This window comes from Cervus canadensis, chromosome 1 (assembly GCF_019320065.1).
Source record: "Cervus canadensis isolate Bull #8, Minnesota chromosome 1, ASM1932006v1, whole genome shotgun sequence".
Taxonomy (NCBI): Eukaryota; Metazoa; Chordata; class Mammalia; order Artiodactyla; family Cervidae; genus Cervus; species Cervus canadensis.
The window spans coordinates 37,703,843-37,725,438 of NC_057386.1; the positions used below are offsets into that span (position 1 = coordinate 37,703,843).

Genomic DNA, 21,596 nt, shown 5'->3' on the forward strand with positions numbered 1-21,596 from the left:
TGTTTTCACGTAAACCTTTCCCTGGGGAACCTCCCCATTCATGTGTTCTCACAGTGCGCTGCCTGAGGACAGGGGCCACGTCTGTGTGATTTGTGCGTGTACCGGTGCCTGGCACACATGGATGCCTGAAAGAGTGTGGCTGTGAGTGAGCGGGTCTCAGTGGGCTGCTCTCTGCGTTCGAAGTTTGCTCTTTCCTGGGGGTAGCTCGTTTTTCGTAGGCCTCAGGCACCAAAGCTGATGAGGTTATTGGCACCTGCTAAACTACATAGATTACCAGTTAAAAACTAAAGTAGAGAAGGATTTCCCTGGTGGACCAGTGGCTAAAACTCCACACTCCCAGTGCAAGGGGCCCAGGTTCAGTCCCTGAACCTGGAAACTAGATCCCCATGCCACAACTAAGATTCAACGCAGCCAAATAAATAACTATTTTTTAAAAACCAAAAACACTAAGGCAGAAGAATATACATACCTTAAAAAAAAATAAAAATAAAAAGTGCTAAAAAAAAAAAAGTGCTCATACTTTTTATACCTGCTGTTCTGTAACCTGAGATAAGAATTGAGTAGAAGAAACTATTTTGTCCTGAGAGGCAGATGGCCCTGGGGCCCTCCTGGCCACCCAGAACTGACCCCAGCATATCAGATCACCTTGGATCCCCTATTCCAAGTCAGTCAGCCAGTCCCTCTGGTCCAGTCTCAGAGACATCTCGTCCTTGCAGGGTGTAGTGCCGTGCCCTGGGCCCAGTGAGCTCTGGAAGGGTGTGTAACGATAGCGTAGGGACTGATGAGCCACAGCAGGTAGCCCGGGGCCTCACCCGCTGTGCTGTTTCTGGCAGGTCATGGGGCAGGTTGCAGGTGCACGTTAGTAGCCGGCGGAGCTGGGGTGTCGGGCTCTGACCGCTGGCTCTTTGCAACCAGAGTAACCTGCTGGTCTCATGAGAACTTGAGTGTCAACTCCCCAGTGAAGAGCCTGGAAGTGTGACCTGGAAGGTGTGCCACAGAAACACACTGTCTTCTAACTCTCTCCCCCGTTTCTCTTCGTAACCCTTTTCTCACTACAGCAAAGTGCCCACGTTTGTTCGAATGCTGGCCCCAGAGGGAGCCCTGAATATACATGAAAAAGCATGGAATGCCTACCCTTACTGCAGGACTGGTGAGTGCAGACCCACCGTGGTGGAGGGTGTGCTCAAGTAGGCCCCGGGTGGCAGTGCGTTGGGGTTTTGTCTCCCGCCTTCATTTTCCAGACTAAGCCAGTGGAAGGATGAGCTTGGGGTCTTTGTTCAGGCTGGTGGTGAGTGGCAGTGTTGTCTAGTGCGATTTGGCAGCCAGCTGGGTGGGAACCAGCAAGTAGCCCCAGCCCAATCTGGCACAGAACCAGTCCCTCCTATTTGGGGATGGTGTGATAATTTTTATTGTTTTTACTCATTACAAAAGTAATGTCCTCTGGGTAAGTTTTGGAGAATACGTACAAACATAAGAAAATAATCACCCATGATCCTTCTATTTTCTAGTCGCTGTTAACATTTTAGTGTCTTTCTAATCCTTTTTTAAAATGCTTTTATATACATAGATGTGTGTGTGTGTGTGTGTGTGTGTGTGTGTGTATATAAAGCCTCCAGATATGTTTTCCAGACAAATTTTGGGTCAAATTTTACTAATTATTAACTTGCCCGTTTTTACTCAGTAGATGGAGAACCTATTTCCTGTCACTACCTATAGTCTATTTTTAAAAATTGGTTAATGGTTGCACAGAATTCCATTGTTTGAATGTGCTAGGATCTTTTTACACCCCTCCCTTGTTGTTAGATGCTGAAATTTCCAGTTTTAATGGTATATATTCATGTTTGGCTTGAAAAGCAGCAATGAGGTTCAGGGACTCTTGAGAGAGGCAGTGCAGGACGTCCCTGGTGGTCCGGCGGTTAGCACTGCGTGCTTCCACGCAGCGGAAGGGTCATGGGCTCAATCCCTGATCGTAGGAACTAAGATCCCACATGCCATGTGGCCAAAAGATTTTTTTTTTTAAAAGAGAGAGGCAGTCATAAGAAAGAGCCTGTTAGGGTTACCTTCCTGCCTGGGGGAAGGACCAGACTTATACACCAGAAAACATAGCAAGGAAAACCTGATATTATTGGAGAAGTGTTAAAATAAGCCCAATGTGTGATGACAAAGGATTCAGAAACAGCTATCCCCCAAGTATGTTATGTAACACCTGCCCTCTGCACACCAGATTTGAGGAGGGGAGGACCAGCAAGAGGGAGATCACTGGCAAGAGCCATGAGTCAGCGCCTTCCACTCGACTGGCATGTTCTGTAGTTGAAGGTGGGAGTAGGAGTGGAAGGCTTCTCTTAATCTTCACTAATCTTGTCTCTGGATTTTCTATTCTAGACATTCTGGGATTCCCTTTGAGTAGTTCACACTCCTAGCTTTTCAAAATTCCTAAGTCTTGAGGGTTGTTTCGAAGTAGACCTCTTGGACAGCCCATGCTGTTACTGATGAATATCCTGGGTAGGGGGTCCCTCAAGGTCCCTAGAACTTGACTGTGAGTTAAGAGGATTTCCCTCCAGCCAGTCTGCATTTGTTGGTGAAGACAGTCTGGCTGTGGGGTCCTCCTGCCAGCCTCTGCTTACATGTACTTTGACACTTATCTGTCTCTTTTGTGGGGACCCAGCACTCCCTAGATTCTATCTGATGAGGAAAATCTGTGTGGTTCTCATCCTGTTGAGGGAATGACTGCCATCTAGAGACAGGGTCATTGCTGTCTGGTCATTGTTCATTCAAGAACCTTGTATCAGGAGATGCTCAGTCATTAGTGGGACCTGGCATGTGTAATGCTTAGTTTTATTGCTATAGCTGAAAATGCAAACATCGCTGTTCCCTAAGCATCAGACAGGAAGCTGTTCAATTCTTGGAAAAGAGGCACATGCACACTTTCTTAAAAGACACACAGTGTGCACCATGGCTGGGTGTGTCTGGTCTGGGGCCAAAGGTGAATTTTCCTGATGTCTCAGAGAGTTGCACTGAGCATGCATCATAAGAACCTTAGCCAACTTGGCATAAAGGAGGCAAACGGATAGTGTGGACTGCTGTGTGCCTGGGGCGGGGTTCTGGGTTCACAGCTTGTGCCCTCTGAGCCGCTCCTGTCCTCTGTGTAGTTCTGGGGAGAGTGAGCTACAGCTGACGGGCATTTTTCTAGACGCCTTATGTTTATTAGCATCTTGTTCTGATCCGTGGCCAAAAGAAGAAAAACTATCTCTAAATATCCCATGGTGAGGAGAGGCAGGGAGTGAGGGAGGGGAGGGTGGCTGCTTCAGTGGGAGCTGACTTTACATTCAGAACCTACCATCATGCAGTGTGAGTGTCTTGAATCTTAGATCTGTTCAGTTAGACATGGGTCTTTTAAAAAGAGCTCTGAACAAGGAAGGCTGTGTCCAGTTCCCGCTGGGGACTGGTGGGAGAAAGATTATTAGTTCAGAACTCTTAGGCTGGCCTAAGCAGATCAGAGTTTGAAGTGAGAGGGATAACGGAGTGTGGAGCGAAATTCCACATGCCTTTTGGAAGGTTCTGACCTTGTTCTGAGTAGAAGGAAGATGGATTTGCAATATTCTACTCATTCTCAGTTCTTTCTGTCCTCTTAACCTTATTTCTCTCTATTTCTTATCCCCCGATGCTCATGAGTTGGGACATGAGGAGAGGGTAAGATGGGCCTGGGCCTGTGAATGATAGCAGGAAGAGACACTTGCTTTTAGCAGCACATAGACTAAAACTGGAATGATTCCGAGTTTAGCATGGCCCCTGTGCAAGGATGACACGCAAATTCATGAAGCGCTCCATGAAAAAAGGAAAGAAAGTAGGAAGAGGGAAATAAATGTTTCTCCTTCTGTCTCTCCCTATAACCTTAACCCTGTCTGAGTACAGTCTCAATAAAGACAGTTTTGGGAGTATTTCTGTTTTGGGGGTTTTTTTTTTTGCTATACCACACAGCATGTGGGATCTTAGTTCCCTGTCTTGGGGTTGAACCTATGCCCCTTGCCTTGGAAGCATGGGAAGGACCTTAGTGGTCTCATTGGAGAGCCCAGTTTTCCAACTGCAGAGAGTTTCCTGAGACTCTTCCAGGCTACCTAAGGTTGCAGTTTGAAGAAAAGAGAACTGTCTGAGTGCAGAGGTGTTTGGAAGCAGGGAGGCTGGAAAAGATTAGGGAGGATTGTCTGTTCATCCACGTTAGCATTAAAGGCCATTAAAGGGGGTCATCACCCTTGTACATTCACAGTTTGTCAGAACTGAGTGGATCTGCTTCTCAGGATCCTAGAAAGAGCTGATATCCAAAGACATCCCCCACCCCCACCCTCCCCGAAATGCCAAAATATTAAGTTATACTGAAATACAAAATGACTAATAAAACCAGATATTCCTGTTTGCCAAGCAGGACTCGCTTCCCTCATGGGCTCATCTGCTCAGGAAACCAAATTCCAGCCTGTAGTGGAGAACATCATCCACTTGCTTAAGCGATCAGACCCTCATGTCTATTGATGAGCACATTCCATCCCAGCAGAGGCCAAACTAGGAGAAGGCTGCTCGGGGAGCATAGACTCAGAATGAGGTGGTTTGTTGGAGAACCCTGGTGAAGTGTGTCATTAGACCAGGCCAGCCTGACACTCAGGGTGGGGCTCCTGCTCCCAGGACAGCGCCAGAGAACTGCTGCCAAGCTGGTCTCTTTGGCCTCACCCTCCATGGATATTACACCCATCATTTCCTTTTTTGTTAAACGAATAACAGGGCAGTTATTTCAATAAGCCTTTTAGTTATCATCTTGATCTGTTGCTTTCTTCCAAGTAACTTCCGTTGGATTCAGGGAGGTTACTGAGATCGTCTCTTGGGTAGTTTCTTTTTCTTTCTCTCCTTTCTTTTAAAAAAATTTTCCCTTTATTGATTTTACTGGAGTGTAGCTGATTTACAGTGTTGTGTTAGTTTCAGGTGTATGTACAGCATAATGATTCTGTTATACATCTACAGATACTCTTTCTTTTTCTGATTCTTTTCCCGTGTGTTATTACAGAATATTGAGGCATTCCCTGTGTTATACACTAGGGCCTTGTCAGTTATTCTTGGGTTGTTTCCATAGGAGGTGGATCTTATCCCTCATATTTCGACTTGTCCTCATCTCAGTCTCAGAGGTAACCTTAGTTTCAGGTTTGGAGTCAGGGAGCTTGACTGTTAGCCCCACATGCCGTCAGAGGGGGCAGTGGTGGCATCCATCCGAAACTGCATCAACTCCTAAGTTCAGAGAGTACAGAATGATCTGGGCTGTGGTCAGGAGGAGAGCTAGTCCGTTCCCCAGTGACATTAGAGCTGCCGTCATTTTCTCTGATAAATAATTGAACGGTGCTTTCCGAGGGGGTCTCATTACAATGAGCAGGAGTGTGGCGGGTGAGAGGTTTGGTTACAGCGACAGGAAGGATGCAGAGGGCAGATAGACAGCGCCTGGCCTACGGTGCCCTGCTCTGCCGCGGGAAGCAGGGGGCGGGCGGGAGGAGGGGGCACCAGGTGATGGTCTGACAGCAGAGCCATGGGTCTCAGTGCTTCAGCTCATCAGGGCTGCTCCCTGTCCTTGCCCAGCTGGGAAGAGTCCCGAGGAGCCAATAGTGGCATCCCTTTAATGAAATCCCATATTTGGTCTTCGGGGACTTGTGCATGAGTAAAACTCAGAGGTTGGTGCATTTGAGGTCCCAAATGCACTTGCTGGGACTTGGAGGGTGACCATGGTGTAAGCCCCAGGGAATGGAGAAGTCTTTGCTCCCATGGTCCCAGGGTGAGGGGTGGATATTTTATTCATCTTCATTAATCTTTTTCTCTCTTCTTTCCATGTCCTTGCTGTGGAGCAGTTATCACAGTAAGTATTTCCAGGGGGGTGGGGACTGTAGATGATTTGTAAGGAAGGAGAAAGAAAATGGAGCTGCCCTGGGGCCTCCTGGATTCTCCTGTCTTTGTCCTGGGTGGCCTTTGAGGCTTTTGAGGCTTCATCCTTTCAGTCCTGTTGAGGAACTTGTTAATTGGCACCGTCCCCTCCTGCTTGAAGCTGCATTGGCAGGTGGCTCTGTAGGTGCTTCAGTAGTCAGGACCATGGCATCCTAGCCCCAGGTCTCACATGTACGGAGTGACGCGTGGCTCTCTCCTGCTCGCCCCGGGCCAGGCCTCCTCAAGGCTGTACAGAAAGCTCCAGTGCCGCTGACCCGATCAGGGCGTTCCCATTTGGGCATCTGTTGACCCCAGTGAGCACTGATGCTAGGCAGAATCGTGACATCAGCCTGGCTTCTTCTCTCGGCCCAGCCCCTCTGTCAACGCCCCCTTCTGTCCTCCCTGCAGCATCCTCATCCAGGTAAACACAGGAAGTTTCGGGGAGCCTGATTCCCGCTGAGGAGTTAGGGGGTTAACGTGTTCCTCCTTTAGGTAGTTCCAGTTTTTTAAAAAGCACTAAGGGAAGAAGATGATAATTAGTATGAAGGCTTAAATGGCTGAGAACTTCAGGCCTCGCTGGCTGGTGGCGGGGGAAGGGGGGCAACACGTTTGGATGGCTAGGAAGCCTCCCTGTGCTCTTCCCACGCTGCCACTCAGCCTTTACACCCTGCACATGAGGTAAAAGGCAGAGATGCGTGGGTTAAGTGCATGAATTTTGAAGTCAGACAAAACTGAGTTTGAGGCCCCGGTCTGTGGTTACGTCTGTGGCCTTGGGAAGTCCCCTCTGAAGTTCACTTTCCTCAAATGTGAGGTGAGGGTGGTGTTAGCACAGCCCTCGCAGGCTGGGGTGAGGATTGAGTGAGGGAGCGCGCGCCTGGCATACTGTGGGCTCCCGGGACAGTGAGCTGTTAGTACAAGGCAGAGGCTGGGGCCTCTTGTCTGCCCGGAGCGGGTGGTGAGGGGTGGTTACTCTCCAACTTTGAGCCTAGTGACTGTAAGGTGTCTTTCCCCCTCCCACAGAATGAGTACATGAAAGAAGACTTTCTGATTAAAATTGAAACCTGGCACAAACCTGATCTTGGGGCCCTGGAGAACGTAAGTAGCACTTCCCAAGATCCCCGAGGACTTCCAGGCCTCAGGATGGTACTGAGGCTCTATCCCTGCCAAGGGCTCTTCACCGTGGTCCCCTTTTTCTTGGCCAGGAAGCTCGCAGCCTGTGCCTGGATCTGTCCTGCCAGCATGGGATTGCTCTGTCTCTAATTTGGGAAATATGATCTCCAAGATGCTTTCAAGGACCTGCTAGTGCTGGGATTGGTCTAAAATGCAACTCCTGGCACAGAAGAGCTGAATTTTTATAACATCAAAATGAGCGAATCCCCCGACCATCCAGTGGTTAGGACTCGGCACTTTCACTGCCTGGGCCTGGGTTCAGTCCCTGGTCAGGGAACTAAGATCCCACAAGCCACATTGTGCAGTGCCCCCCCAGCACCCCTGAAAAAAAGCCCATCAAAATTACAGCCTCTATAGAGCTCAATTTGCCAGTAACTCCTCAGATTTAAAATATACCTGTCCCTTACTCTAGAAATTCCATACCTAGGAATTTACACTGTAGTTATGTTTTCATATGTGTGAAATAACAGTATACAGGGAGATTCACTGCTGCATTCTTGGTGCTTGTTTAGTCACTACATCATGTCCAACTCTTTTGCAACTCCACAGACTGTAGCCCGCCAGGCTCCTCTGTTCATAGGATATCCCAGGCAAGAGTGGGTGGCCATTTCCTCCTCCAGGGGCTCTTCCCAACCCAGGAATCAAACCGAAGTCTCCTGCATTGGCAGGGGGATTCTTTACAACTGAGCCATTCTTGGTGTAGCCAAAGGTTAAAAGCAACATAAGAGCCCGTCAGTGGGATCCTGTTAAATAAAACATTGTGCAACCATGTACTTGTTTATTATGCAGCCATTAAAAAGAGCTGGTAGGAAACAGTCTTCAAGAGATACTGTTCAGTGGGGAAAAAAAGGATGTAAAATATGTGCTAGAAGAAAATCTCTACAGTGGTGGTACCTGGGAGCTGACTGAGAAACATGCAAAAGAAAGAGTTACTTTTTATCATATCCTTTTGTACTGTTTGAACTTGTGTCAGAATTTTGTATCTCATACCACCTCTTTGAGTTAGTTAGTTTTTATCTTTTTTTAAGATCTTCTACATTTTTTTTTAATGTGGACCATTTTTAAAGTCTTTCTTGAATTTGTTACAGTATTGCTTTTGTTGTTTTTTGTGTTCTGGTTTTTTGGCCGTAAGGTATGAGGGATATTAGCTCCCCGGATTGGAAGGCAAAGTCTTAACCACTGGCCCACAGGGAAGTTCCAAGTTCAGTTCAGTTCAGTCACTCAGTTGTGTCCGACTCTTTGCAACCCCATGAATTGCAGCACGCCAGGCCTCCCTGTCCATCACCAACTCCTGGAGTTCACCCAAACTCATGTCCATCGAGTCAGTGATGCCATCCAGCCATCTCATCCTCTGTTGTCCCCTTCTCCTCCTGCCCCCAATCCCTCCCAGCATCAGGATCTTTTCCAGTGAGTCAACTCTTCGCGTGAGGTGGCCAAAGTATTGGAGTTTCAGCTTCGGCATCAGTCTTTCCAATGAACACCCAGGACTGATCTCCTTTAGGATGGACTGGTTGGATCTCCTTGCAGTCCAAGGGACTCTCAAGAGTCTTCTCCAACACCACAGTTCAAAAGCATCAATTCTTTGGCGCTCAGCTTTCTTCACAGTCCAACTCTCACATCCATACATGACTACTGGAAAAACCATAGCCTTGACTAGACAGACCTTTGTTGGCAAAGTAATGTCTCTGCTTTTTATATGCTGTCTAGGTTGGTCATAACTTTCCTTCCAAGGAGTAAGCGTCTTTTAATTTCATGGCTGCAGTCACCATCTGCAGTGATTTTAGTTATGAATAATTTTTAAGAGCATCAAAATAAGCAGTATAGGGCTAAGCAGGCAGCATCCTCACGAGAGGAATATGCAGTCTTTACAAAGTGGGGACATATGGAAATAAAGTAGGTGCTGGGGAAGCCTGAGAGTCTTGGGCTGCTGCAGTCATATTTAGCTTGAAAAATCAGAGCATTAGTTCTCAAATGTATGTCCACTTAAAATTCATTCACCCTCCCACTCCTTTGGATAGTTTTGTATGTACTGGTAGGAATCTCACGTCTGTGGCTATGGGAACAGCTGCTGTTAGATGTCCATTCTGGGTAAAGGGTGTGGTAGCTGTTAAACTGTACATAATGAGTGGTCACCCTTGTTCCTGCAGGTGCATAAACTGGAGCCTGAGGCGTGGAAACATGTGGAAGTCGTATATATAGACATTGCAGATCGAAGCCAAGTACTTAGCAAGGTAGGAACTATTCAGCTGTATGGGTGGCCTTTGAGATGCAGAAGTCACTTATGTCAGAGAAACCAAGGAGTCATACCAACTTGGGTCAAAGGGAAGTTCTCTCTTGAGTATTTTATTTTCTAAATGAGTGTTAAGAATCACCTTATCTTGACTTGGGGATACCACCAGGCAAATAGTGGCCCAGATGTACAATCTTGTGCTTCTTGGCCTAATATCCCAACTCCTATCCTCAAAAGATTAGTGGATTTAAAACAAAAACAAAAAACTTTTCACTGAAGTATAACATATATAGCAAAGTGAATAGATCCTAAATGTGCATCTATATACCTCAAACTGAACATCCCCAAATATTTCTCAAACAGAAACACTAGCCAAGAGTATGGCCCCTTGAGTATTTTGTCGATTCTGGTTATTTCATGTGAGTGGAGAGAAGCAGAGGTAGGGAAGGTTTAATAAATAGTCTCCTTCACTTTGGAAGATGCTTTACAACTGTATGTGTATGCATGTGATTGGATATCTTTGTTATTTTTTTATAAGTAGATGCCATAAGGAGTTTGGTTTTTCCCTTGCCCACATTAGTTAATGCAGAGAAACAGCCCAAGAGTAAACTTTTGTTACTGTTAATTAACACACAGCATTGACTGCATTTTAAATCAGTGAAGGGAGATTGACTGTAGTATACAAGAGGATAAAGTCTATACATTGAACATTTCCAATAATGATTTTATTAAAACAAGGCAGTTTAAAAACAAAAGCAGAACAAGGCCAGAGAGAGGTGGGACTGGAAGATTTCAGAAATGACTGGCTGGTTGTTCTCAGCTCCAGCTGCTATTTTAGAATTACCTGTTTTTTAAAATTACCCTGTGTTGCTCAAGGGTCAACTGTGTTTTGAAAACACCTTCCCTGGTGCTCTGGATGTTCACTCCAGGTTGCAAATCCCCATCTTAAATAGTGGAAATCCAAGCCTGTTCACACAATCTGGTAAAACTGAAAACAAGCCCTGGCAGACAAAATCACAGAGAGCTCTCCTCAGAGGCAAATGTAAACAGTTCTATATCTTGTTTATAGACTTTCCCATGTTTTCTTTGCACCAAAAGCATCAAGAATGGTATGAACTGTACTGTGGTGGAAAATCTGATCTCCTTCTCTCTCCCTCTCTCTTCCCGCCCCCCCCCCCGCCCGCCAACCCCTGCCTCCCCAACTTCTGACAGGATTACAAGGCAGAAGAGGACCCAGCAAAATTTAAATCTATCAAAACAGGCCGAGGACCCTTGGGCCCCAATTGGAAGGTGCAGTTCACACTCTTACCACCAGGGGGTGTTGGGGCCGGTGTGGTTGGGCCTCCCTCCTGGAGGTGGGGAACTGGGAGGGGGCGGGGGGCGCAAAAGGAGAGCCAGAGGTCCGCCCTCTTAGTTACCCGTCTGCCTGTGGGTGTGTTTCTAATACAGCAAGAACTTGTAAATCAGAAAGACTGCCCATACATGTGTGCATACAAACTGGTTACTGTCAAGTTCAAGTGGTGGGGCCTGCAGAACAAAGTGGAAAACTTTATTCATAAGGTAAGTGACCAGGCTGGGAGGCCTTCTGGTGTGTTGGTGGGGAGCGTTTTGGCCGACAAGAGAAGATCATACAACCCCATGTGGCTTGTATCCTAGGGTGGCCAGCATCAGGATATTTAGGTCTGATTTCCCAGATCCCCACTTCCCCTTGCACCACACTCTTATTAGAGTTTAACACTGTTCATCCAGGGGTACCACATGCAGATGGGAAGGAAACTGAGGCAAAAGAAGGAAACAGGAAGGGGCTTGTTATGATTAAATGGCAAATAAAACTCAGGATCTTTGCTTGACACCAAAAGGCAAAAAGTACTATGAACCAAATTCTCCCAGTACCCTGAATTACTGAACTAGACAAACCTAGGGCGTTTTGTTTTTTTTTCTCCTTTTTTTTTTTTAACAAGAGAATATCAAACGAAAGTAATAACGTATGTAAATGGGAGACCCAGGAAAACTGAGTAACTTGCCCAAATGGCACCTAAGAAGTTTCTATAGCCTTCTCTCTGATGTGTGAGAGTCTGGTAAAATTGAGCAACATCTCATAGCTGCTGGCCAATTTTATTTACTTATTTTTGGCCATGCCATGCAGCACGCGTGATCTTAGTTCCCTGACCAGGGATCGAACCCAAGCCCTTGGCAGTTGAAGCACAGAGTCCTAATCACGGACTGCCAGGGAATCCCCCTGCTGCTGGTCAGTTTTAACCTGGTCTTCAGGCTCTAGACACGAGGAGGAAACTTAGCAGTCATTTTGGGATCGTGGCTCATGGATTGCCTGTCTTGGGCGCAGAGCCTCGGGGCAAGCTAGGCACCACCCTCTCCCTGGGGGCTTGTCTGACTTGAGGCCATGCCCATCAGAAATGTGGAGGCAAGGGTCACTGACTTAAGGGATTGGAGGACCGATCCAGATCAGCCAGTGGGGTACCTACCACTCTTCCCCCAACCTTCCCAGTACAGTCTGGGTGCTGGTGTGGAGGGCGTGGGCAGGAGGGCTGCCACAGCAGCCCACACCTTCCGGTTCTAACTTGGGTCCCTTCCTTTTTATAGCAAGAGAGGCGTCTATTTACAAACTTCCACCGGCAGCTGTTCTGTTGGCTGGACAAATGGGTCGACCTGACGATGGACGACATTCGAAGGATGGAAGATGAGACGAAGAGACAGCTGGATGAGGTACGTGGGAGGCCCGAGGAGCCTCTGGGGCTGTCCGCTAGGAGACTGTCGTGCCGGGGCAGCTGACTGAGGGCACCGTCCTGTGGTTCTAGGAACATGTCAGCGTCCACTGTGGGTAAGGTCTAATGCCAGGCGATATGGGAACTACAAGGACGAAAGCAGCCTGTGCTCTTGAACTTGCAGTCTAGTCGAGGTCTTGGCATATCCAGAGAGACAGATATGGCGGGCTGTGCTGAATGCCAAGTGAGTAATACAGTTGCCGCAGCGGTCCTCCAGAGCCGGGTGGGGGAACCGTGCTGGGCTGCAGAGGCGGAGGTGGCCCCGGGAGGCGGAGGCAGGCCGGGCTGGTCCACGAATAGCATGCACGAAACTCACAGAGGACAGCAGCGAAACGCACACCACAACCCCTCTTTAACAGTGTTGGAGCTATTTTAGAGTTTGGAGCCTTTGCCCCCGCCCTTTTTTTTTTTCTTTCTGGCTTGGCATGGTTCCCAGAAGGAGAGCTATCTGCTGCTCCATGGGAGCCTGAAGACCTAGCATCCCTCTTGCCTCCTTTGAGGAATTTGGGGCTGCCTGCCTGCAAGACTCCCTCTGAGGAGACACTTGGTAAACAGCACTCAGGCACCATTCGGAGGCATCATTCGGAGCGCTTCTCCAGGTCTCGGCCCATCTCCTGTGGTTCTCACAACCCCTGTGAGGGGGTGCCACTGTTACCCCCACACTCAGGTGAGGAGGTAGAGATGCTGGGAGTTCAAGGCCGGGCGCAGGGTCACACAGCCTGCAGGTGACACAGTCAGTCGGGAGGAGGAGCCATAGCAGTCAGTCACTCTGCCGCTTCTCCTCCCTCTAAATGCCGTCGGGGTCTCCCTCCTGCCTCTTGGGGCTAAAAATGAGGCAGGAAGCTCTGTTTCATAGGAACCGCCATCCATTTCTCCCTCCTTGCCCTGGGAGGGTTGGCACGGAGCCTGGGTGTCTGGCAGGCAGAGCTTTGCACAGCCGTGCCTGGCTCTCCAGCGGGGCCTCCGGTGAGGCGCAGGCCCAGGTCCGAGGGGCCCCCACCGGACTGGTGCTCCCACTGCACTGTGCTGGTCTCAGTGGAAAGTGGGCCCATGGGCGCTTCCTTAGAGGGGGAGCCCGGTGGGGAATGGATTCTACCCTCCAGGGTGACACTTCCAGGCTGACTCACTGGTTGCAGCGGTTTGCTGAGTGAGTTCCTGTTGAAGGCAGATGTTTAAGTTATTCATTCAGCTGCAGTTTCAGGGAAGTGGCAGGATTTTGGACACAAGTCCTACTTCTTCTGCTAAAGATCTTCAGGAAGCGGTAGGTTTTAACGTCCAGAGCTCTGGTGATTCTAACAGTGTAAGAGAGAAGCCTTGAATCTTGCGGTCACCTGAGTCCTGACCAAAAGAGAAAAGAAACAAGTTACCAAGTGGAGGAACAGGGACAGAGCCTTGGAGGTTTTAGTCTGCAGCTTTAGTTACCAGTTGCTGCCAAGCCGGCCAGAATACCCCAGGGTCATGGAAACGCTGGCTGACAGCCTCTTGGGGTCGAATTGGAGTTCCTGGTGCTGGCAGGCTGTCCGGAGGGTCTGCTGAGCTGCCTCCCTCGGGTCTTCAGCTCGAGGGCATGCGTCCTCAAAGAGTTCTCTTCCTGTCCACAGAGCTTGTCTTTGTGTTTCCATTCTGTGGATAACTGTGCCAAAAGTTTGGATGATCTATATTGTCCAAGATAACTGCAAATGCAGAAATCCCTCCTTGGAACTGGAATTTTTTAAATAGTTGGCGGTAGAAGAGAAAGCAAAACCACTGCGGGGGACATGTTCTGACCCCGTTAGCAACTGTGTGGGACCTTTGTGCTGACTGTACTTCTGGCTCACGTGTCGCTTTCCTTTCTTATGTTTCCTCTTTCTAAAAATATTTTTATCAAAGTTTTATTTTCAGAGTTTTTTTTTTTTTTCTCATTTTTTAAAAAAGCCACTTTATTGAGGTCTGACTAACATACAAAGAGCTGCACCTATTTAATGTGTACACCTTGAGGAGTCTGCAGATAGACATTCGTGAAACCGGCACCACAGTCAGGACCATCACCCCACAAGTGTTTTCACAGGTTTTACACTCAGGTAGTATCCCACACTTATGCGGAAGACGCTGGCTGCTTCTGCCCTATCCCCAAGGTTGTGGCCCCAGAAGTAGCCCCTTGCAATCCCCTTTTTTTTTTTTTTTTAAACTTTTTATTTTGTGTTGGGTATACATACATTAGCCCAGTCATGTCCAACTCTGCAACCGCATGGACTGTATCCTGCCAGGCTCTTCTGTCTATGGAATTTTCCAGGCAAAAATACTGGAGTGGGTTGCCACTTCCTTCTCTAGTATTGGGGTACAGCCGATTGATACGCACTGTGAAAGCTTCAGGTGAACAGTGAAGGGACTCAGCCATGCATACATATATATGTGAACCCTGTCGTCTCCTCTGATTTTCATTTCTTCCTTGGGTAATTTTCTGGTTTTCTTAGGAAGTTAGTAAATGCCTCCCTCGTTGTTAGCTTAGCTTTGTGTCTGTATCATTAAGTTGTGTCTTTGGGTCTCACGGGGGTGGGTGGTTGGGCTGGTTGCCACAATATCAGTAGTTGAGGCTGGTTCATTCTCATTCATTTTGCTCCCACTCGGTAGACACTTTAATCTGAAGATCTCTTCAGTTCTGGAAGATGTTTTTGTGTCCCCTGTCATCACTTTCTTCCCTCTGTCCTCTTTGTTCTCTTTCTGGAATTTGTTGTTGTTCGCAGTTGGACATCATGAGTCGACCTTCGAATTTTCTCATGTTTTGTCTCCTTTTTTGTGTGCTTTCTAGGAGAGGTTTTCTGAAGTTAACTTTTGTCTCCTCCATTCAATTTAAGACATTCTTAAGCACTTCTTGTTCTGTTCTTGGCCTCATTTTCCTTTTCTGAAGCATGGGGTTTGGTTCTTGCGTTTGGTTTTGTGGTGTCTCTTCCCCCTGAACATTGTTTCCTCTGAGCTCCTCTTCCCATTGGACTTTATGTTTCCTGTTCGGGGCTTCCCTCGGATGACTGGGACTCCTTGGCTGTCCATTCACAGTGAAGAGAGCAGCTCCAAAAAGTGGATGAAGCTCTCTGAATCAGTTGTTATTGTTCAGTCGCTCAGTTGTGTCCAACTCTTTGTGACCCCAGGGACTGCAGCATGCCAGGCCTCCCTGTCCCTCACCATCTCCCGGAGTTCACCCACGTGAACTCCACGTGAATCAGTCAGTGGCTGAGCTTACTGAAGGGTAGTCAGATGGTTCCGCTGGGGCTTCCCACTTCAGGCTCCTGAGTGTGCTTTTCTTGGGCTGCTCGTTTTGCTTCAAGAGGACACCCCAGCCTTTTTCTCATGGGGCTGGTCAAAGCTAGTGTTCTGGGAGCTGATCTAGGGAAAGGTCCTGGGGGCAGGCTGAGAACCAGGGGAGATAACACCAGGGCACGCCAGAGCCAAACTCTTCTTTATTTCCTCTCGCAAAGGAGCCGCCCATTTCTAACCCCAGCTGCACTCCCTGCACGTAGAGGCGCCTGGTGCTGCCGGTCCCCCAGCTTCTGGAGAACCTGCAGCGCTAGTGGGCCCGCTCCCTCCTGGCTGCCCTCCTCACCCGCCGCTCTTGCTGCTCTGCGGATTAGTCACTGCTCCTCCGTCCTCCTTTTGTCTTCCAGAATGCTGTTTCCATCTTTTACCTGCTGTTGTCTCCTCTCTTCTTGTTGTCTTTGTAGTTTTCCATCTTTCCATCTTTTTTTCTTTGTAATTCCTTTACTGTCATCATGCCTAGCTTTGGGGGAGAAACAGCAATAAATGCTTGTTCTGCATCCAGCCTGCCATGATTAACTGCAAGTTTGTGATAGAAATTATGACTGTTATTCTTTAAACCAAGGCATAGCAGTCTGGTGTGGGTGGGTTGTTTTGTGAGTTATAAGAGGTCACTATAAGGCCACAGTCACCCCTGCCATAACTCTTGTCCCTCTGGGAGGTGAACCCGCCATTCTTGGATGAGGCTCAAGGATTTGAGAAACACGGGATCAAGAGATTAGTCCTTTGCCCTAAAAACAAAAATGTCAGGAAATGCGTGCCTGTGGAGGAACAGTTTCGGCTCTCGCTCCCTCCCCCTCCCTCCTCTCCCGCTTTTAAGAAACACGTAATCTCAAAAGTGGAAGAAAGTACCTTAAAGGTCATTTAGTCTAATTATGTAGCCAGCGCTTGAGCCTTCTCTGCCCTTTCCCATTAGCTTGTGCTTGAGCATCTCCTGTAATGGGGAACTCACTGTCTTACATACATGACAGTCATAAACATATCTATCTATCCATATTTTTTAATTGAAGTATATAGTTGATTTGCAATAAGTTGTTTTTGTGGCTTATGGGATCTTAGTTCCCTGTCCAGGGATTGAACCCAGGGCCACGGCAATGAGAGTACCAAGTCGTAACCACTGCACTGCCAGGGAATTCCCGTACAATAACATACTTTATTATTATAGAAGCTGACATTTACTGAGGTCTTACCATGTGCCTGTCATGTGTGGTAAGCAGACATTTGACATGAATTGTCATGACATCCTCTTGGCTACCTGTGCCATAGGTATTCTTTGCAGAGAAGTTAAGCATACCTTCTAGTTCAGAGAACAGGTTCCTCCTGGACCTTGGTCATTAACTCTAGATTATGAGATGGGGAGAAGAGGATTCATTTTAAAAATTATAAAACAAAAACAAAACATGTTTCCCTGTTTACAGGACTCTCTAGGACATTTGCTGAAAAACAGCAAAGAACACATGTTTGAAGATCCCGCAGCATTTTCGTCCTCGTCTTCCCTCATGGGTCTTCCTCTCTAACTCTTCTGGCTCCTCTGATCCCTCCGTTGCCCATCCCTTCTGGATTTTGTACTTTGGGATGGAGCTCAGTGGCTTCATGGCACTCTTGGCTCTGTGGGCTCAGCTGGCAGGCTTGTGTCCGAGCGTCTCTCTAGACAATCTCCCTGTCCATTTGCTTGGTCTGAATGTGCCTGTCTCTTCATCATCACTTTAGTATGGATGAAGAGGGCCCTTGCTCCATCCCCTGGCTTTTTGACTGATGATTCACCATCACTTCTAGATTTTAAGTCTTAAACACTGGACCAGTTACCTATCAATTACATAAACATCCCTGTGCAGTGAAGTGCCTGTTAGGATACTACATCCCAGAGTTCCCCGTTTGGGATTGTGATAGACAAGGGTCTTCAGGTTAAAACACTCAGTGCCTGGTTCATGTGCTGGGCTGTGGAAGATTGTATCTGAGATTCCCGTAATGCCTGCAGAGGGCAGAGTGAGTTCTTCTGAGGCCGAGGGATCCTTGTCTTCTGAGGCCAATGCTCTCCTTGGAGTCTTAATTCCCTCCGCCCTGCCCAGCAGCGATTGACCCCAGAGCAGACCACCTGGAACATTGACCAGCATCTTGAAATAGGGGAGCAGCTTTATTTTCTTTTTAAATATTTAAATTTTTCAATATTAAGGTAATGTGTACGCATTAAACAGTTTTTAGGAAAGTAAAAAAATAGAAAAAAATCACTTGTACTCTCACTATTTAAAAACAACCACTGTAAACGTTTTAAGAATTCTTACACACTTTTACTTAGTTCTGATGGTACTGCACGAGCCTGGGTGGTCCTCTCACTTTTCTCTAAACATTATAACAGCATTTAAACCAGGAAAAAAGTTCCTTCACATACACGTTTCTCACAGTAGCTACATCTTACTCTGTACTCTCTTGCCCCTTGTTGGATTTTCCTTCATGTTGTTTGCAGGTTTTCATTGTTTACAAATAATGCCATGATGAAAAATTTCTATGCACTCCATTGTTTGGGTAATTAGGATTATTTACTTAGAATAAATTCCAACAAGCAGAATTAGAGGATTTAAAATTCTTGTTACTTATTGCCAGATTTCTTCCCCAAAAGGCTGAACCTGTTTATATATTAGGTTTCTAAAGAAGTTCTAAAAACAGTTCCACATTTGCCTTGTATTTATGTCCTTTCAGAACAGGTCTGTGGTTACTATTCAGTGTCATAAATGATTTTTTTTCCACTGGCTTAATTTTTTACTTAATTTTTATTGGCGTATAATTGCTTTACAGTGTTGTGTTAGCTTCTGCTACAGCAGTGAATCGGCTATATGTACATAGATCCCCTCTTTTTTTAGATTTCCTTCTAGCTTAATTTTTTTACTGAACTTTTTATTTTGAGATGATTGTGAGATTCACATGCAGGGGTAAGAAATAGTACAGAGAGGAGATCTGTTTCTCCCAGTGGCTACGTCTTGCAAAATGATAGTATGATATCACACCCAGGAAATTGACACTGATACTTTTACAAGTTCCTTTAAGTCAAAGGTGTATTTCATACTTATAGGAAAAGCAATTTTCAAAAGATGGAGAAAAATATTAAAAAAAAAAGAAGAAGACCAAATAAATAAAAATAAGTAGATGAATAAAAGTCCCTTTCTTAGAACCCCTGGCCTCATTCCCTAGAGAAAACCACTGCTAAAAAGAAACCATCCAGGACTAGAGCTTCTGTTTTCATGTTCCTCAACTGTATGTACATAGATAGCCGGTAATAGCTTGATCCGAGGAACACTACAAACATTAGATAAAAATCTCTCATTTTAGGCCCCAGGAAACAGGAAATAAGCATTCTTAGAACATTTCATTACAAGAATGAAATAATGCATTTTTATTTTGGTGCACCCTCTGTGGGGGGACCTTGTCTTTGAGAGTAAAGGAAGCTATCATGTTTCCTGATAGGAAGTTACATCTTATTTCAAGCAATAGGAGAACAGGGCCTGGCTTTGCGGTAGTAAATTCAAGCCAGGCAGTGAGCGCTCAGGGTCTACAGGTATCTGCTTGAGACCCAAAGGGCTTTGTTCCCATGATACTAAACCTTAGCCTCTTTGATTATTGAAAATGTACATGAATGGTCATTAGCTAGCAGACACATAATGAGTGCATTTCTGTCTTCTTTCACATTTATTTATTTGGCTGGCTGTGCTGGGTCTTAATTTGTGGGCACTCCAGGTCTTTAGTTGTGGTATGTGGGATCTAGCTCCCTGACCCAGGATCGAACCCAGGTCCCCTGCATGGAGTCCTAGTCACTGCACCACCAGGAAGTTCCCATTTCTGGTTTGGGGTCGGGGACAGGGAGGTTGGTAATTATTTTGAAGGAGTTTCTTGTTTGTATTCTGAAAGAGTTTCAAACTTAATGAAAATGATGAGAAGAATACCTAGGAAAGGAAAGACAGCATCACGCAGCGCACACTCCTAGTCTGTCTGGTGCAGCCCATGTTTTCTGGGAGTTCCATGACCTTGACATTCGTGGAGGTTATAGGCTAGTCATTTTGTCGAAGGTGTTTCAGTGGGGTTCGTCCAGTGCTTCTGCGTGATTAGATCCAGAGTCTGTATTTCAGATCAAAAGGTCACAGACTCAAAGGTGTTCTTTTCCTTGTATTCTGCCTGTCCTTGTCCAGTCCCGGTGAAGTTACCTTTGTTCACCTGGGTGTGGTCATCACTGTTGGGGTGTTGCTGATCCCAGACCTCCTCTTAGGATGGCGCAGAGGGATTTTAACATCTGTAGCTATTTCTATATCTCTCTGATCTATTATGTACACAAATACTTCCAATTCCGACCTCACACCACAAGGGTAACTTTCCGTCTTAAAAAATTTGACTCAAGAAAAATCTTGAGTTTGTTAAGCTCTTATAAAGTAATATATTAATTACTATGGATAACCAAAATTATAGGAACAATACACATTTAAAGCTACCATTCAGGAAAGTGAGTTTTGAGCAAAATCTACAGGGGAGAGGCATCATTCCAAGAGGGAGCTAGGAACTGTCACTGCTATGGCTTCAGGTTCAGTCCCTGGTCAAGGAACTAAGATCCCACAAGTGGCTCAGCACAGCCAAGGAAAGAAAAAGACTTGGAGGAAACTCTAGCCTGAAAGACCAAGCTAGGAGCTTAGGTGTAATCACAGTAATCATTATCAGTAGGGAGTGACTATAGGAACCTCTGGGAAGGACCGGGAGAATGTTCTTCTCATGTTCAGGTTCCACATGGGCTCAGTGATTTATAACAGTTGGGGGGGTAGGGCGGGCGGTAAACAACGGTCGAGGGTTTGAAATGTGGCAGGAAGCAGATGTTTCCCAGTGGAGAGCTACTACTGATGAGACAGAGTCTCTGAACAATGTGGCTGAAAGGCTAGTGAATAAAGCACAACTGAGGAGGCTGTAGCTTAAGCGTGCAGCTTCTTGAGTGTTACGTGCACACACGGCATGTTCACTGTGCTATTTAGAACAAAGACAACAGGACTGATAACATGTACAGGGTTCCAGGCACTCCTCTGTGCTAAGTACTCTCTGTGAAAGCTTAATCTTCACTACAACCCCATGACATATGTAGTGTCTATTATTATCTCTGTTTTTATTATTGCAGAAATTGAGGCTTAGAGAGCAGTGAAGTAACTTGTTCAAGGTCACAGTTTAGTGATGAAGCCAGAATGCGATCCAGGCAGTCTGATTCTAGCGCTTATGCTCTGAGGGGCTCAAAAGTTGTTGAATGAGTAAAGATTGAACCTGGTGCAGAAAATTCATGGACAGTGAAGACATGTCTAATGGGAAGTTATAATAGACGTGTTCTAGACATCCTGCAATTAGACTCTATTTTCAAGTTGGAAAGGATTTGAGAGCAATCGCCAGCACGGTGTTCCCAGCAAGAAGCTGTGTCCACCGCTGTTGAAAGGTTTGGGGACAGGGCCCACTCAGTGCTCCCAGAGAAGACCCCATCCTTCTCTTCAGCAGCCTCGCACTTCTGCCGAGCCGAGATTTCACCTGCACTCTCCACCCCTGTGCCCACTTGGCTGACTGGGCAGACTGGCCAAAGCCTCTTTTTTTTTTTCCAATGTCATGCAGCATGTGGGGTCCTCCCCAACCAGGGATGGAACCTGCCCCCGCACACACACACACACACACCCGCCCTGGAAATATGCAAGTCCCAGGCGAAGCCTCTAAGCAGAGCCCAGGAGAGGGAATTGCAGTTCCCTCTGCCTGAAATGCTCCCTGCTGTGCCCCCCCCCACCCCCCCACCGCCACCCCTGAGTACCCACAGGATTTCCTGCCTCACTTCCTTCAGGTCTCTGCTCAGACGTCACTTATCAGAGAGGCCTTCCCCAGGCAGCTCATAAAACAGCACCTCCCCAGAGCCACTCTCCATCCCAGCAACCTGCAGCCCCATCTGACATGGCTTAGTTTCTCTGTTTTCCCCTCCCTTTGTCCCAGAATGTAAGCTCCCTGAGGAGAAACTTGGTCTATTTTGGTTCATGGCTGAAATCTTCAGGCTGGGAACCGTGCCTTGCCAAAAAAAAAGATGCTTCATGAATATTTGTTGAATGAATGAAAGAAAGAGAGGAGCTTAAGAACTAAACCCCAACACTGAGACGCAGGGAAGAGAACTAGAAATCATGGGCGGT

The 21,596-nt window shown here is 46.9% G+C and overlaps 1 protein-coding gene and 1 pseudogene across 1 annotated transcript in view; both read left to right on the forward strand.

Annotated features, from left to right (window-relative positions):
• PITPNA (phosphatidylinositol transfer protein alpha) overlaps positions 1–21,596 on the forward strand; it is a 36,334-nt gene that overhangs the window by 10,928 nt on the left and 3,810 nt on the right. Inside the window, exons 4-10 of the mRNA XM_043478479.1 lie at positions 1,059–1,150; positions 5,877–5,884; positions 6,970–7,044; positions 9,267–9,350; positions 10,562–10,639; positions 10,799–10,909; positions 11,951–12,073. Of these exons, the coding sequence (XP_043334414.1) occupies positions 1,059–1,150; positions 5,877–5,884; positions 6,970–7,044; positions 9,267–9,350; positions 10,562–10,639; positions 10,799–10,909; positions 11,951–12,073 (571 nt within the window). The remainder of the gene's footprint in view (positions 1–1,058; positions 1,151–5,876; positions 5,885–6,969; positions 7,045–9,266; positions 9,351–10,561; positions 10,640–10,798; positions 10,910–11,950; positions 12,074–21,596) is intronic.
• On the forward strand, positions 3,734–3,834 carry LOC122425341 (annotated as a pseudogene).